The sequence below is a fragment of the Haemorhous mexicanus genome, chromosome 6 (assembly GCF_027477595.1).
Source record: "Haemorhous mexicanus isolate bHaeMex1 chromosome 6, bHaeMex1.pri, whole genome shotgun sequence".
Lineage (NCBI taxonomy): Eukaryota > Metazoa > Chordata > Aves > Passeriformes > Fringillidae > Haemorhous > Haemorhous mexicanus.
This window is the reverse complement of record NC_082346.1, coordinates 42,683,863-42,701,509: the sequence shown is the minus strand read 5'-3', so window position 1 is coordinate 42,701,509 and position 17,647 is coordinate 42,683,863. Positions and strand designations below refer to the sequence as shown.

The 17,647-nt window shown below is 48.6% G+C and overlaps 1 protein-coding gene across 1 annotated transcript in view; it reads left to right on the top strand.

The window, feature by feature from the left end:
* Window positions 1-17,647, top strand: part of LTBP2 (latent transforming growth factor beta binding protein 2) — a 72,709-nt gene that overhangs the window by 11,283 nt on the left and 43,779 nt on the right. The window contains exon 5 of the mRNA XM_059848223.1: window positions 3,979-4,222. Within this exon, the coding sequence (XP_059704206.1) occupies window positions 3,979-4,222 (244 nt within the window). The remainder of the gene's footprint in view (window positions 1-3,978; window positions 4,223-17,647) is intronic.

Here is a 17,647-nt window from a genome sequence, read left to right as displayed (position 1 = left end):
GAGAACCTCTTAAGAGTGATGAAACATGTAAGAATTAGTATCCTGGTGTTGGACAGATACTTGGTAAGGATTTGAGCCTGGGTACAGGAGAGAGGATATGTCAAATTGTTGCCATAATCTGCTTCCTCTCACCTACCAAGGGTGGTGGTTTCTTCCTTCACCCGTGCTTTTGTGGGCACTTTATTCTTTCAATATCCCTGCATATGACTTAACTCAAGCCTTAGGGAAGTGTCTCTCTGTATGTTTCAGGTTTGAGGACCAAAGTTGCAGTGAGGACTTGTGGAATTTTCAGACAGTCTGTGATCGGGAAGATAAAAAGAGGAATATCTTTCCCTGGAGCAACAACATCTCCTGGGAAAGTGGAAATGAGCTAAGGGAGTTTAGGAGGAAGACCTGGCCTGTTTGCAGTGGGCTTGATCTCTGCCCACACGCTGCCAGGTCATCCCACTGAGCTGCCTACAGGGGCTGTATGCCATGAGGCTCCAGAGATCTTCTCGCAGAAGGGGCCTTTTGGGATAGTGAGCTGCATCTGAATGTAGGCCTGAAAGGTTCAACCTCCTGCCTGTTTAACTTTGTTCTGGAGTGAGACTGGCCATTATGTTCTTAGTTTGGTGGAGGAGAAACCTGTATACACAAGTAGCCAGATGCCCCGTTGCACTGCCCACATTTTCGGGGCTGCAGTGGCTGCAGTGTACACTTGTCAGTAATTTAGCTGCTGCCTATTAGCTCATCATGCTCAGCCTCCCCATGTTAGTTTATCAGCCTCCACTTTCATCAGCATTATTCATGATGGTTCTTTGCTGCTTCCAGAGATAGTACCCTGGGCTGGGCTGAGAATGCAGCGTGAGCTTTTTTCCTGACATGAATATTTTAAAGTTTAAAAGAAACATTTTTAATCAGTGTGTTGGGAAGGACTAAATAAACCAATGCACTTTCCAATCTTTTACAGATGGTCTTGCAGTTAAGATGGTGAATAAAGGTGCAGGGATTCCAAGGCTAAGTCTCTGGCGCTGCTGTGGCCTCACAGCGTGACCTCAGACAGTCCCATGAACATCTCTGGGGCTTTTCCACATCTGCAAAATGACATTCACATGCCTCTCCATTTGTCTTTCTTCTGAACGGTGGCTATAGGGTTTTTGAATCCTGGCTGTTTTTCACTGAAGTTCTGTTTCCTCTCTATTATTCCTGCATTGCTGTTGATCTACCTCCCTGTCACTCTGCACAGATCTCACTTGTGGTAAACTGTCCATCCCTTCTGGGTGTGCTCTCACAGTCAGAGCTATAACTTAGAACTGAGTTTACGTACATAACTTCTCCATGAGGAAGTGGACTGAATAACCCCAGTGTACAAGTCCTTCAGCACCTCAGTTTTCCAATGGAGGTGGACAGGTTCCCCTGCATTTTAAATGGAACTGCACACGAGCTGCTTACAGTGAAGATCTACATCACTCTCCTAGATGAAGAGCATGAGCAGAGCTTCAGGGACTCAGTAATCGAATGTTACCTTGCACGTCATTGCTCAACCCTGGGCCAGGTGTGTGCCTGCAAAGCAAAGCAAGGCTGAACTTGGTGGCATTCCCCTCTGACAGGCCGGGCTGGGTGGTCAGAGTCATGCCACAGTCATCCCTGCTGTGTGACCTTGCTGGGAGGACCTACCTTATGCACTAAAGACTAGACTTCATCTGTGAGGGCACTGAGAGATGTTCTCGAACAAACTACATTTTCTGTTAGTGATACTTCAGCAGTGGTCCAAGTCTTATTCTTTTATTAAGAGTTTTGAGATGACTATTTTTGTTTCCCCTAATCCCCAACTCCTGGAAGAGGTGATTACATGAGACTCCAGTGAGCAGAAGTGAGTGTCTGTCATCTTAACAGAAACTGTTTATAGTACCCCGAGCTGGGGAGCAACACCTCAGAGTAACCCCTAAGGTCAGAAAACAGAGAGCAAAGAGAAAGATTTCAAATATATACATGTATTTAACCATCTTCTTTCTTCAGCTAATGTTATGGTTTGGGGGGCCTGACTAGTGATTTCACACATTTGTCACTGGCAGTGCTACCACTGACTGATCTGCTCTCCTTATATTGCATAGCTGAACAGAGTGAAAACCAGCAAATTTTAAAGCTCTTTCAAGTTCTCCCCAAGTCTGTAAAGGCAACTAGGAAGGGGATTAATCCTAGAGCTGAAATATTTCAGCTAGGTCAGCTCCTCATTCATCCTGCTTGAAGAGACCAAAAGACTAATCCCATTCCCTTCTTCCTCTTCTCTATGTAAACTGCCTTAGGGGCTTTTTAGAGTGCCTGGTCACTTATCACCATTTTCCTGCTGAAGGGTACAGTCTAAGGTGACTCTGTTGGTGGGAGAGGTTGTGAGAACTGCTGTGGTTCCAGGTCCCAGCATCGTGGCTCTGCAGTATTTCAGCATGTGAAGTGGTTGTTTTCAATGGCAGGCTTCCTGGGCTGGTGGCCTTTGTTAAAAAACAGGCATTTATTGGGAGATAACAGTAGGGACTGGCAGCCTATTTAAATCACAGCTGAGTTTTGTATTATAAATTACATCAACTTCTGGAGTGCCAGACTTCCCAGAGACGCTTAATTCCTGCCTGACTAGGACCTTGTCCCTGTTCCAGGGACTGCAGTGTTGGCTGATTTATTTTACTGGGAGATTTCATCAAAACCTCTGGCTTTAACCTATACAGCCTTATGTGACTTGGGGTCTCCTTTTCCTTGAGATCTCCCTCTTTTCCTGAGTGTTAACATGGTAATAAATGTCACATGAAGCATTCCAGTGAGCATATCCTTGATCTAGTTGGGAAAAGCTGATGGCAGGCTAGTTTGGGATGAGGGAAGGGTTGTGGGGGCTATGCTGCTGTGAAAGGAATTCAAGTGTCTGCATAAGGACTTCTCTCACTTGATGACAGCGGGATGATGTACGGATGGCACACGAGGAACGAGCTGTGTGTGTGTTTGTTGTCCAGAAGCAGTGCTTCTCGCAGGCATGCTTTTATCTCACAGGAGTGGAGAGCACAGCCAGAAGGGGAGGGACATGCTCTTGAAAGCCCTGCACGGGTGTGTAAAGGTGGTGAGATGCCCCTGCAGTCTCCCTGGGGCAGTCCTGGGAGAGGGGGTTTCAGCAGAAGCAGTGGCTTCATGGGTTGAAACCCATTCACAGGGCTTCCATGTGGCTGGAGGTTAGTGTCCACCTTGTGTTGTCCAACAAGGTTTCATTACCCTTTGACCAGCTGGCACCTTCTTTCTTTGAAGGACAACACTGTTTTCCAGTGCTTTTTCAATTACCCTTGCTCAGAACAATGAGCCCAGTCCTACTGGAGCATTCTGTGGATTCCTGGCTGCCACTGCCTGGGTCATAAACCCAATTTGGCATCTGTTGACTTGGGAAGTGTTAGGGTCCTGTGTATAATTAATAGCACTTTCCTCCTGGGGCGCAAACTGAAGCTGATGTGCTGTAATTAGGAACACACAGGCTCAGAGGTTGATTTAGGCATAAAGTTAATGAACTGTAAGTCCCTGTAGCAGTGGAGGAATTTGGGTGACTCCAAAATCAGCTGTGGAAGGAAAGCTGGAAAGCACTGAAGGGGACAGGCCAGGGGCACTGTGCAAATCAGACCCCAAAACAGACTAAAGGTAACATGCAATCCCTTGCTTTGCGAATTAGGACCTGTTCCTGTCCAGAGGACTCTGGGCCATGCTGGCAGCCATGTGCTCTCTGCAGGCCATGCTGCTCATTTCTGAACTTTATGAAATGAGCCTTGCTGGAGAAGAGCTCTGCAGAGACCAGTGTGGAGAATAGAGGTGACCTTGTGTTAGGGGCCCACAGCAGTTGTAACACCAAGACTGTGAAGGTCACCTGCCTGTAAAGATGAGATGGGACTGTCCCAGTTGTGCTGCCCCAGCTGGGTGTCACCACCATGGGGCTAAAGTCCCGTGTCCACTAACTGCCTTTCTGTGTCTCCTCAGCTGTCTGCGACCCGCCATGCCAGAACAAGGGCTCCTGCAGCCGCCCCCAGGTCTGTACCTGTCGCTCAGGCTTCCAGGGCTCCCGGTGTGAAGAAGTTGTTCCTGAGCAGGAGTACCACCCGCCTGGTGCCGCTGCTGCCTTCCAGCCCCCCACAAGCTCCCTCCGGAGGAGGACCGGCACAATAGGGCGGGATGCCTCCCCGCAAGGGGCTCAGGCGCCCATCCCACGGCACGTCCCAGCTGTGTAAGTCAAACCTGAGTCCTGGCATGATGCTCCGCCGATCCCTCAGGCAAATAACACCTTGGTCAGCCGGGCCACAGTCTCTGCTTCATGAGACCAGGCAACTTGGCTCTTGATGAAAACTCCTCCATAGGCTGTGGTAGCTGACATAAGGGGGTCAGGTCCTGCTGTCCCTCCAAGGGACTCAGTTTGTTTCCAGCACTCTGTCACAGTTCCCTGGCTACACAGGAATGAGACGGGCTAATGATGATCCCATGAGGAAGGAGAACTGTGAAGGTCATTTGTTTGCCCTTGTCCTGTTGGTGAAAGCCTTCATGGTAGCAGCAGGGTGGACAGAGGAGCAGTGGGTAAATCTCTTTCCCAAGAGGATATGTTTTGAGCAATATATCCAGGTAGTACCCACTGAAAAGTACTTCTGAGGTGTGCTTGTAAGTGCTGGTATTAGCAAAACAATGACACTCACAGATGTCTCCTGGCAGACTCTAGCAATTATTGAGCCATTTGCTCTATATTTGTGAGAAATTTTTTTTGGTTTAGGTCATTTTGGTACTCAGGTGGATGCCTGCATATTGGGTACAGAAGCAAAGGTGGAGCTGCTGGAGCTCAGAGGTCCATGCAGGGGGGACTGTGAGGGGTGTGTTAAGCTCAGGATGACAACTGTGGCATCATCTGATCTTCTTGGAAGAACTTAGTGCTTCAGCACACCTGCCTCAGATCAGTGCTGAGATGCTCCTGTACCTGAGCTACCACTCCTTCACAAAACTTTGTGTTTTGTGACGTCCTGATGGAGCTGTAGCTGTTTTTACTGAATGAGGCAGCAAAGATGGGAGAGGTATTGGTCTTTCCCCAATAAGCACTGCTACCGTGTCAGCAGCTTTTTGGAGATGGAGCATTGAGAGTAGTGCCTGCTACAATAACCCACACATATTACTTGTTAGGGTTTTTTTAGACCAAAAGCAAAGGGAGCAAAGTGTTAGCATCACCCCTAAAGGCCTCTGTATTTCTTGGAGCTTTTCACTCAATTGCTGGGCCAGAAAGACTTGTTTTGTTGGTAGCCACTAAAGCAGAGAATTTTCTCATGGCTTTCAGCATGAGCCCCTCAGTCACAGTCAGGAAGACATTACAGCAAATTACAGGTGCTTAACTGCGGTAATCCCCACAACACTTAACCAGGATGTAACTTCAATTTTTCCCTTACCTTCTGTGAACTTCTGGCTTTCTCTGTCAACATCACTCTGAGCTGCCTGAGGAGAGGGCAATTTGGCCTTTACTTTTCTATTTTCCTGCAGGTTGTTTCCAATGTGCCCATTGCTCCTACAGTAGCTGCTGCCTTTCTGTCTGTTTTGAAGCAGAGGCAATGAATGGGCTGGAGACAATTCTACAGCCTTGGCTGTTAGCAATTTTGGAGAGGTTCAAATGACTGGCAAAGATTTTACTGGCACCAAGTAGTTCACTGAAGCTGACATACCTTGATGCCCAAATGGAAGACTATGTGATAGAAACCAAATTCAGGAAAGGCAGAGGTGATGCTGTCAGGGAGAGGTGGCCAAGCCGCTGTCATTGCTGCTGTAAGAGAGGCTTGCTGCCCAAGTGAGCATACAGTCCTCTCATGTGCCCGTAATCCTGGGCATTGCTGATGAGTTTCCCTGTGGTGATGACCTCCTCCTACCCCTCTGTGCTACCACTCTGTGCAGAGGGACTGGAGGGGAGGGAGAGCAGTGTCCTTGGAGATACAGCACCTGTTGAAGGCTTTCCCTGTAAGGAACATGACCTCAGGCTCCACACAGGGGACGGAAGGCTGTGCAGGCACTGGCAGAGCATTCTTGCCCAGTCAGTCAGACATAGCAGCTAGTGATCCCTGAGCTGGGATTGCTGAATGCCCAGCTGCCCAAAGTACCTTAAATCCTCTGGCACTATCCCAAGGAAATAGGACTCCATTAAGGACCGTGCTGTGCTGTTCCTCCTTCTCTGCCCGTGAAGGCCATAGGATGTCACCTTTATCCCATGCTTCAGCAAGAGAATTTGACTACTGTCCTTTGCAATGGCCACAGGTAGGACACCGGGACATGTCCACCACTGACTGGAGATGTCCTGAAGGACTCGCTGAGGTCGCTGTGTGCCTCTCCAAGAGGGAGTTGTCACCACCCCTCTGAGTGCTGTGCTGCCCAGGCAATGTTTACCAGCCCTACTTTGCAGGCAGGTGGAGGCTGCCTGCACCCTGGCACTGGTCGGCATTGAAATGCCTCTCTTCAGCCCCTGGGTGTTCTTCTATTCAATTCAGTCACTTGGATTTTTTCTGTGATCTGTGAAACTTATAACATGGTGTGGTACTGCATAAAAAAGTCTTGTTGCTTTTAGTAGAGTTATTTCCCAAAAGTTTTTGTCTGTCCCTTTCAGCATGCCAGCTTCTGGGCAAGCTGCGGAGCCTGTAAGAGTGAGCATCTGCAGCCAAAGGCATGGCCTTGGCCATGCCCTCCCATTGCTTCACTTGTTGGTCCTCACCTGGTCTCTGAGTGAGTTGGCTCAGTTCAGTAAACCAGCAAAAAAATGGACACCGCAAAATAAAAGATAATTTTCTGCCACTTCAGTGGACTAAATTGGCTTATTGGAAGATCATGAGACCAGAAGAATTTGACAGAATTGCAAGTCTATCAGTGAAGGGGAGGAAAGGAGAGGTGGGGAAGTCACGCTTCTAGGTTGGTTGTCTCATGAAACCACACTCTTAGACTTGTCTGAACTTGCAGTGACAACATCATCTCTTTCCACTGAAGTACTTTCTGTGCTTTTGCGTGAAGCTTTCTTCATACAGTTGGGCTGTAGCAGCAAAAGCAAGAAGTTTGTCTTGAAAGAGCTAGGTAGTGGTTGTTCATGTTTGCAGGTATGAGGATTGGTTTCTAGGCACTGCAAACTCAGAGCTGCATTCACTGGAGTTCAGTTCACTGTCAAGTGTGGGAGGAGCAGCTTGGCTTGTCAGGTCCATGGTCTGCTCCAGGATGAGGGTGGGTTGTGCTGATGGACACTGACTTTTTCTAGTCAGCCTGGCATGATTTTACAGGAGCTGGTTTACTTGTCTGATTTGTCAGTAAGGAAGAGGTAGAAGTAGTTCTTGACTGGTTCAGTGGATGGAGGACCCTGGTGATTCTAGGTCAGTGTTTTGTGAAGACTCTGAGTTCCAGGACAAATACCCAGTCCCCAGCCTCCCTGTACATTTGCATTGCTTACAAGTAGGAGTTGAAAAAGAGTAGGAGCTTATAGACATCTAAGCCTTGTCTTGCTGTTCTAAGACAGGAAATCAATCCTCATATGAGTGAATTTGCATTCTCTTTTTGTTTCTTTGCATCTATATTGGCTTTACTTGTGTTTGTTTGTACAGAGCTAACTATCTGAAGCTCTGAAGCCATGCACTAGAACAGTACTATATCAGATTCCCTATAAACATGTAACAAAACCCATGAATCCTCCACAGGGACCTGGTCTCTAAGAAGTAATTGGGTTGCTTTTGGTTTCAATGTGTTATGAAGTGAGTCTTCAGAGAGAGAGTTAAGAGAGCAGCCAGCTGAATTAGTTAGGAACTGCCAGGACCAAAATATTCCCCACTTACCTGAGTGATGGACTGCTTTAAAATTATTTCTTGTCCTCCTCTAGTTGGACTTAACTGTTTATCATGACTGCACCTTCATTGTGGGGACTAACCTGGTCTGGAGGTAGGAAATTTTTGGTAGTCTGTAGGAGCCCATAAAGTGTTGGTGAAGAGCATGACCAGACAGCTGCCTGTTTTCATGGTACTGCTTCTGGTATGTACATGCTTCTGGTTCTGCTTCCGACCCTCCAGAGCCACAGTAGCCTTCTGTGGCTTCCCTGCAAGGAGAGCCCAGGAAGCACATCTGGGACAGCAGGAGATGTTACTGTCAGTGCTCCACCCTCAGGTACCTTCTTACCCTTGGTGAGAAATGGCAGCTCCTTGAGCAGCGGGGCTGTACCAGTCATATGCAACTGGTTGTACTGCTTGGTTGGCATTTTCACCTGTCAGATGTGAAGGCTAGGGAATGGACCTGTTCGCATTCCCACTGTAGCTGTCATAGATCCTTTTCTGGGTGTGCTGGCAGTCTTGGAAAGATGTGGATGTGAAGCTCAGCTTGAATCTTGTGCTGAGCGCAGGCATCAGTGCTGTGGAGTTACATGTAGCCCTCAGTGTTTCTGTTTGGAGAGGTACCGGGTAAGAACCACTCCATCCTGGGCTTGCCTCTATGGTGTGCATTCTCTCCTCTGCCTGGGACTAAAGAAGAAGATGTATTCAGTCTTGAGCTCAGCTCTTGCCCAGGGAAGGACAAGGCTAGGAGAAGGGCAGCTCTGGGTCTGCTTTGCTGGCACCAGAGCTGGTGATACTCCACCTGTCATCCCTGGAAATACAGGCTAAGCAATGAGTACCACTTCTCAAGTCCTTTCAGCAGTCTGTGGCTCAGTGCAGATTTGGAGTCAGGTGTCCAAGAGAGCCTGTGGAGACTTGTTAGCTGCTGCAGAACCTGAGAGGCCCCCATTCTGTGCTGGGTGGAACAGAAAGTGCTCTGGAGAGCAAAATCCCGGGGGTGTTAGAGGCCCTCCTAGCACGGACTAGCTGCAAATCCTCCCTCTTCTTGATCTCAGCCTGAATCTCTGCCTGGAGAAGCAAAGCCTTGATGGATGATTGTGCGGGTGGAGTTGCACCTCAGCCCAGAAGCCGAGCTAAATGGAAACAGCTTTGTTTTCCTAAGGCTGGAGTATCAGCAGAATTCATGTTTATTTAGCAGGGAGTGGAAAGGGTTTGTTCCCTTGCCCCTTACCCTCAGGATGGCTGACCAGATGCCTTTGACTCTGGGCAGCGTGTGTGGAAGGTCCTGTTGCTGCCACCTGAGAAGGTCCCTTCTGCCAGGAGTGTTGTGCAAAAATCCGTAGCCAGCATCTGTGCAAGGGAGCTGTGCTGCCTGCATGGGAGGTATGTGCTGGGTGATGGCTGCTTGCAAAGCAAGGCATCCTTCCTCTGGGAAGAGAAGCAGAGATGTCTGGGACCTGCAAAGCATTCCCCCAGTAATGCAGGCAAGGGAAAAGGGCATAGCTGTGGTGTAAGGTGCTGAGACACTGTGCAGACAGCTTAATGCAGCTAAGCTCTTGAGGGCAGGGAGCTTCCTCTGAGAGGGTTCTGTTTAGGCAAGGCAGTTGCTGGGAGTTGCCTGGTGTTTTCAGGATGGAAAAGGAAGAAGGCCGAGTTGCAACATGCCTGGCCCACTGATTTCTGATCTCAGACTCCTCTGCAGCGCCCTGGAGGAGACATCTCCTCCCTTCCTGATGAGAGGAAGTGCTGTATGCAGCCCTTGAGGAGCTGCGGCAAGTGCTCCTGGCCTGGGAACACTGGGAGCCTCATGCCAGCAGGCAGGCTCTGCCAAAATCTCTGTTCTCTCTCCTGAAAGCAAAGGATTAGAACAGCAGGGAGCAAGCAGATGGGAGGATCTTGGGTGTGTGGCAGAGGTTGCTGGATGGAGAAAGTGTATTTCCCCCCATTTGAAAATTGTTCTCTTTCATCTGAAAATCCTGTCCTGGTGGTAGTCAAATGTCAAGCGTGATCCTTTGCAAAGGGGAGTGGGGCCCATGGATGCATACAAAGCTGTCTGCCCTGGGGTCACCACTTAAAACACGACATTGAGAACTGTGGCTTGGCAAAATCAGCTTGATGAGCTTGTTGTCATTGAGGACTAGCAGATAGAACAAAAAGTTCACTGCAAGGTCACTTGCTTTTTAAAGATGCTGCTCCAAACAGAGGCAGATTTGTCTTAATTGTTAAAGCAGGATCTGGAGCCTCCTGTCTTGCCAGCTTTGAACTTTCCACATTTATGAGAAAAAGGGGAACTTGCTTACTGCCTTACTTGAGTGTCCAGGACTGTTTGTCCACCATATGTCTAGCACTAGGAGGAGGTCTGTACTAGCTACATACTTATTGAATGCATCTTTGCTCTTCTGCTCGCTTATGACTGTCACTCAGTCCACATTTATGAGTGTTACAATTTATTAATATCCAAATATCAGAGAAAAAAAAAGTCAGCCCTTGATGAGAAGCATCCCCCTGTTTAAGTGCATTCCTGTGGCATAGGCTGTGGCAGCTTTCCCACTTCATTTGGTATGGGACCAGCCCAGGAGATCCATAGTACACAATGTTGAATTCCCAGGGTAGAACACCAGTGCCAGCCTTGTGTCACTATAGTGTCTATGCTTGTAACTTGAATGGCATATTTTCTCAGTGCAGATAAGCCCTAACTGCAGCTTTCTAAGGTGCTTCCCTTTGGCAGTATGATTTTTACAAGGTGGCCAAACATTTACATTCCTTGATCCAAAGCCAACTTTGAGTAGATATCTGAGACATTGTTAAAAAATTGAAACTAGAAAGCCAGTGCCACTCCGGGTGAGAATATGTGAAAAGGAAAATATGTCACTCAGGACAATGAGATCTCCATAAGCTCCAGATCTAGGCCCCTTTCCTGCTTTGACATAGTCAAAAGTCCCTTGGCAAGCTGGATGAGAAGCCTAAAGGAAAAACTCAAGCTACTCAAGAGGAGTGTAAATGCTATTTTTCTTATATTAAAAAAAACCTCCTATTTTTAAATTACATTATATACCTTCTCTAGTCTGGCACCAGATTCAGTTGCTTTATTTTCTAGTGTTTTAAAGCTGTCAGCACCCTTCTGGTTTATATGTTTTATGTATTTACTTTCTGGGGGGTTGCATACCCTTCAGAGCAGCAGGAGAATAGCTGCCTTTCAGGCCCCTTTTCAAAACTCCAAATATGGTCTTTACATTAGACCTGGTTTTTCTGCACCTCCTTGGGAGCCATTCCTGTAGCTTAATGCAGCCTTTAGGCAGTTCAAATGCACTCTTCCTTCAAACTGAAAGAAGAGTGCTGCTACTGTCAGCTCAGTCTGAGACTCCATGCAAGAGAGCAGGGTGCAGGGCAAATACATTGTACATGTGGTAGGTAAGGTAGTACAGAAAATCCAGTTTATAGCCTATTTTATATACTATACATATATCATCTGGGACATTTATGACAATACAATTTATATAGCAGTTGTATAAAAAAGAAAGTTGTTAGAGGAGCACTAAGGCCACATGATCAAATGCTGGGAAGAGTCTTCCTAATGCCTGAATTTGGATTGCCATCTATCTTGCTTTCAGCTCCCTTGTGCCTGTGGATTGCTGCAGTTTCTCATACCTGACTGTGTGTTGCCTTTTTTGGTTTTAACTGGTACTTCACTAAAATCAAAGCTGCTCTCTTTATTTGCAAATGTTTCACATAAATCACCAGTGCTAGCAGGAAACAAGGGATTAATTGAAGTTGATTTGATACAAGAAGTGAAATGAGGGTCTAAAAGTCTCCATATGAAATCTACTTGTTTTCTTTCCTTTCTTCAGAAGCATCCTGAGAAATGCTGCCCTGAGGTCTCGGTGCTTGGTGGGATTGGTACCTTGCTCTCCACACCACCTCATGTTTTTTCCACCTGTGTGGAAGAGTGAGGAGAGTGTGAAGGCTCTCATTTAGGCCAAAACTAAATATCTGGGCAGGAATTAAGAAGACAGTCAGGAAGGAATCTTATCAGTTACTGCTGAAGGAAAAATATCCTCTATGGAAGGAAGAAATCTGGAAGGAGAGGCTAAGATTTTTCAGGGTAGAATGAAAAGCAAATTAGTCAATGGAGGGTAACGCATGTGGTGCATACCAGGGACTGACGGTGCTTGGGACCCAAGTCAGATGAGTTCTTTTCCCTGTACACCCTGGGCTCCTGCTCTGAGTCAAGGTATTCTTTATTGCCAGAAAAGATCTCGACAAATTGGAAAGAATTCTGAGGGAGGGAGGGAGGGAGGGAGCTGAGTGGAATGGTTAACAGACCCACATCTGCAAAACTGAGCCAAGGGTTGGCCTTGGAGGATGAGGAACATACTTGGAGGCTGAGGCTATCAGGATGGGGCAGAGTGTATTGGTTGCCTGTAGCCTTGGCAGGGTGGCCATGGTAATATTTCAATGGTATGGCTTTCTAAAAAGCAATGTGCCAAACTATTCCAGGGATGTAATGACAGGTTGATAATGACACTGGAGCTTTGCCTTCTCCGTGACTTTGGAGCTCTGCTGTTGCAGAACTGGAGTCCAGGAGCTGCCAAAGCAGGTGCAGGGCTCCACATCCCTTCTCAATGAGGAGTCTGGGAAACCTGTTGCTCCCTTATAGCCCTTGGCGTGGGTGCTGAGTGCTATGTGAGCGAGGTCTAGAGCAGACTGATGGTCATGGTACTCCTGAAGTCACTGGCTTTGCCATCATGCATGGCCAGGAGTGTTCCTGGTTCCCAGACACCCACTAGCCATTTGGCTAGTGAGCACGTGGAGGGATGGAGCCAGTGCAGAGCAGTACAGACTAAAAATCACCGGGATGCTCATTCCCTGATCCTCAGCAGGGATGAGACTTCAAGAGTGGATAGCAAAGGTTACATCCCAGCTCAGCTCTCATGGATTGAGTGCTGCAGGTGCAGGAATCCTGTGTGTGGCTGGGGATGGAACAATGTGAGAAGACCTAACAACACTGAGGTAATAGATCCAAAGGCCAGGACATCCTGCTGGGTGTTTAACCATGATTTTAGCTTAAAATATGTCTTAGATCTACAGTGTTCCCAGGATGAGTGGGAGACCACCTGCTGTAGATGAAAAGCCTTCACTTCTTCAGATGAGAGCACTACACAGATCTCTTCACGTTGTTGCTCTCATGCTGTGTGTGTGTGTGTGTTTTCAGCCACAAACTCCTCACCCCACTCACATGCCTGGGATGAGAGAGGCTTTTCCAGCCCTCTCTGTGTCCTGTGTAGAGCAGTGGGCAGGCAGCTGGCTCCCCCCACTCCCAGGGGTGCATGTGGGTGCGAGGATGAATAACCTAAAGTGTTTTTTCAGGGCTTTGAAGCTGGCAGCCTAGTGAAGGGGGTGTGTGTTGCTAGTCAACAAGATGGAAATGAAACTCAAATGTGCTTGTTTTCTCACTGTGCTAAGGGGGAGAAGAGTGACCTCCCCGCCGCCAGTGTTGAGCTTTTCTCTGGCTAATGCCTCTGCAGCAGGTTTCATTAGATGGCAGCCAGGCCCTCAGCTCACAGCTGTTGTGTCTTGTGGAAACAGAGGGCCCTTTGAGATGGAGATCTGTGTGCTGTGTGTACAAGCACAGGTTGATATGTTGTCCTCTCCTCTTGTATGCCACTGCTCTAAGCACAGATCCTTCCCTGCCAGGTAGGAGCCTGTACTGGGGAGCATGGGGAGTAGGAGAGGGGCAGAGGAGGCATTGCTGTGGTTGGTGGGGGGTTGAACCCTCGGTGGGGTGGTCACAGTGCGTGACTGACAGCCCATTGCATGACTGACAGCCCATTGCATGACTGACAGCCCAGCTCTGACTGTGCCTGCAGCTTGTGCCGGAGTTTGTGGTGGTGCACAGGCTGCAGCCATGGTGTGATGGCTGCAGTGAGATGGTGGCACTAATGGAGACCTGCCTGTGATGGCAGCTGTTAGGTTAGGATGCTTCTGGATGTGTCTCTAATCACTAAGGTGTGAGACTGCCTGTGTGACTGTGTTTGGCAGCAGTGCTGTGCCTCTTGATTGTGCTGCTCAGCACCAGCCCCTCCACGCAGCAGGGGAGCCAACTGAGGCAGCTTTGTCACTGTTTCAGCCCAAAGGAGTGTGCAGCTGAGCACCCCAGGCCAGCTTGGGCAGTTCTGCCAGTGAGGTGGTAGCTTGCCTGGTCTCCCTCACCATCTAAATCCCTGTTTTAGTCTATGGAGTGTTCAAGATATGGCCCAAATGTGGCATTTGTAATCAAGTAACCTGGCATGGTTCCTCTCTTGGCTCCACTTGGAGCTCAGAGCAGTTGCAGGCTGCATTTTTATTTTTGGCTTTGGCCTGTGCTTCAGCTCTGGAGACAAGCAGATTGCAGACAGCTCTTTATCACATTTAGCATTTGGAAATCATTATTGTGGCCATTTAATGGGTCAGCACTAAGGTCTGATGGATGCACAGTCTGCAGCTTCTGGTGACCACCTGATGCCATGTCCTTGAGCAGGGCATGTTTCTGCAGCCTTGCTGGGCCAGGCAGGTGCTATTCCCATGCTTGGAGAGTTGGACTTCTTCCAGGGAGTCAGTTGCTCACTGCCTAATACATGAGAGCAAAGAAGAGCATTCAACAGAGTGTCAGGTGGCATGTGTGGTACATGTGGCAAGGGAAGGGCATTTAATGTCAGCAGAGAGCTGTGTGAAGGCATGTGAGCAGCCACTTTGGCTAAGGAGAAAATTGGATCCCAAGAGACTGGTTAAAAAGAACTTGTTAGCTGTCTGTGAGCTTAGAGGGGTTCAGTTATGTCTGTGGTGTCTGGCAACTCCTGAACAGATAAAATCAGAGTTCACAGCCCTCTCCCTCTCTGTTCTCACACGATACACGGCAGGCTGGGAGCCAGCTAGGATGGCTCTGCTGCACTGGCACTGCTTTGGGGGCCCAAAGAAGGAAGATGCCAAGGTGGTGGTGGTGGAGTCTGAGCTTGGTGGCATGAAGCAGACAGCTGGTGACTCTGCTGCCCCATGGACTTGCACATCTGTTGCTACAGTTTGTAGTGAGAGATTCAGAGAAATCTCGGCCAGCCACTGGCACATATGTCAAGTGGAGCAGGCAGCTGGAGTTACCACTGCAACATGGCACAGGTGAGAGCCCAAAATAAGAGCCATATGGGCTCTATGAGAGCTTCTTAGTCACTGTGGTGAGGGATAGGGCTGGCACCTGGGTTCTGGACTGACATGACTCTTGGCATGTGCCAGTGACAGAGTATAATGTGCATCAGGGAGCCTGCCATATGTTCCTGGCCCTGCAGCCCCACTTTGTGAGTGCTGTTTGTGCCTTCCCACACAAAGGCAAAGGGTGTCATCAGTGACACTCTGCCAACAGCAGCTCTAGTGGTCTTGGAGGGGAAGAAAGATTTGGATGACTTGCACCTTGATGTCCCTGTGATGGTCTGGGTGCCTGTGTCTTGTGTCCCATCTTGCATGACATCTGGCTGTAGGTGTCTGTGGATCTGGCCCAAAGGCACCGAGCGGTCATTCTTGTGGCCTTCGTGGTCCGTAGATGCTGCTTGGCTCTCTCAAGAAGGTCTTATGCCTGTGGAGGCTGGCAGCTGCTTCTCCTGTGCAGGAGAACTTCCCTTGCCTCCCATCAAATGCTAGGGAACATGGGCTTCAGACTTCAGGATCTCGCTCATTTGAAGGTAGGGAGGTACCAGGGCTGAAGACACCAGCAGGAGGGACAGCAGGCAGGTTTCAGTGGTATTTCTGCTGCCCCCGGAGATAATAAACTAAGCCAGGATTTATGAACCTAATGTGGGTGGGCTTGAAGTCAGGTACCTTGTATGGTGTGGTTTTCCCCCTCCTCCCAGAGTCTTAACAGAGCTGTCTTCCTCATCATGTTTGTGAGCTAATTGATAATAAACTTGAGTGCTCTCTAAGCAATGCCTCTGCTGTGCTCCAGTGCCGGCCGAGCCCTAAATCCTTTCTGCCTGCTGAGGAACCTATTTGGAATCCAAGAAAGGGGAAGTTTCTGGTTTGCAGTCAATTTACTGCTTTCCAAGGCTGGCTGCTTCTCTTTCCCCCATAGACACAGATGCTGGTGTTAAGGCTGCCCATTCTTCTGTTATGCTTTAGTGGAAAATCAGCAACTGCTGAGCATTACAAAGGGGGAAGTGAATCACTGATTTTGGTCCCTGTGGCCCCAAGCAGGGAGGGCATCTTGCCAGAGGGACAGGCAGATGGACAAGACAGACACCAAGTATATTGTTCAGCATTTAAAATCCAGGGGAGAACCTGCCTGTTGCCCTGGCAGGTTATCAGGGGCTGAGCATGACTCAGTCCCTGTCCTGGCTGAGCCTGCTCCTCTTGGAGATGCACATGCAGGCTGCAGTCTGGAGTAGCTGGGGTGCACTGACCAGGGCTGCAGTGGCTGCCCTCCATGGGACTCTGCTCCCACCCCACGGGCAGCACGTGTCCTTTCTGAGTACCTGGAGGCAGCAACTGCATCCCAAGCAGCAAGCTGGTTATATTTGGAGAGATGGAGCTTGTTGGGCCCTGAGATGGGGTTTTCTGGACCCTGGGAAGATAGTTTCTTCTCTGAGAGCTGCTTATCTTCAGATTTGTTTTGGCCAGTGCTATCGTTGCCCTTCTGAGAATTGCTCCTTAGGTCTCAATAGTCTCTGTCATCTCTCCCTGATCTTCAGCATGAACATCAGAAGATTTGTCTCCAGCTGGAAGAATAAATTTCCAATCCTCATCTCTCCAGCCCTTTCCTTGTCTGGGGTTAGTGCCCCTCCCTGCTGACCACACTGCCCAGGACTCACTCTCTCCACAGTGCCTCAAGCCATCCACCCTGCTGTGGTCTGTCAGGCTTTGGCTGGGGAGAGGGTGAGGCAGGCTGGATGAAAAATCAGTAATACTCATGTGGTACTTGGCTCTGCATTTCTTTTGCACAAATAGAAAAAACCCCACCGTTTCCCAGCTCACTCACGCTCTGGCCAAAGTCAACAGCTGGATGAAGAGCAGCCGATAGAAGCTAAATCCAGGAAAGACTGAGGTGTTGCTGCTGGGGAGAGGGAAGTGCTTTGAAGAGTTTGCCACCTTTGCCCCCAGCTCCAAGGAGGATGCCTGGTGTTAAGTCACTAAGAGAACAGTTTGCCCACCTGTACTCCCTCTGGCTTTTGCTTTCCCAGAGAATTATGACCATCAGAAGTGATCAGAGGTTTGAAAATGCTTTCTATATACAGTGGGTTAGGAAAATAGTATTGTTTTCTGGATACCTCAGTCTTATTGGTTATTGTGACTCTGCATATCTAATCTTGAAATTGCAGGCTTTAAAAAAACCCTGTGGTTGATTCAGAATACAGAGGTCTTCCTATCCAACCATGCAGTTTCCGGGAGTCTGCCAGCTCAGCCCTCAGTGGAGTGACAGGAAATCACTCACCTGCTCTGTTCAGAGAACGGGCACCTTGCAGATTCATCTGGGACTGGCAGGAGAGCCATGATATCCAGAGCATACAATATTTTTGTACCTTCTCTACCCTGCTATGACTGAAGTAAATGCAGAGCAGGGTGCAAGTGGTACCAAAATTCATTGAAAATAAAATGTTTACACCCAAAAGTGCTGTGGCGATGTGTGGGATTGCTTGCTGAATGAAATACAAGTGTTACTTGGGTCCTGCAGGGATATGTAGCACTAGAATGTAGGGGATCAGACCTCCCTTAGTTCTCTTGACTTCGAACGTGTGTTGTCAGGCTTACAGAGAATCCAGGCCATTGACCTGCACCTCAGAACAGGGCAGCTGAAAGCGCTTGTTGGATAGTTTTGAACTGTT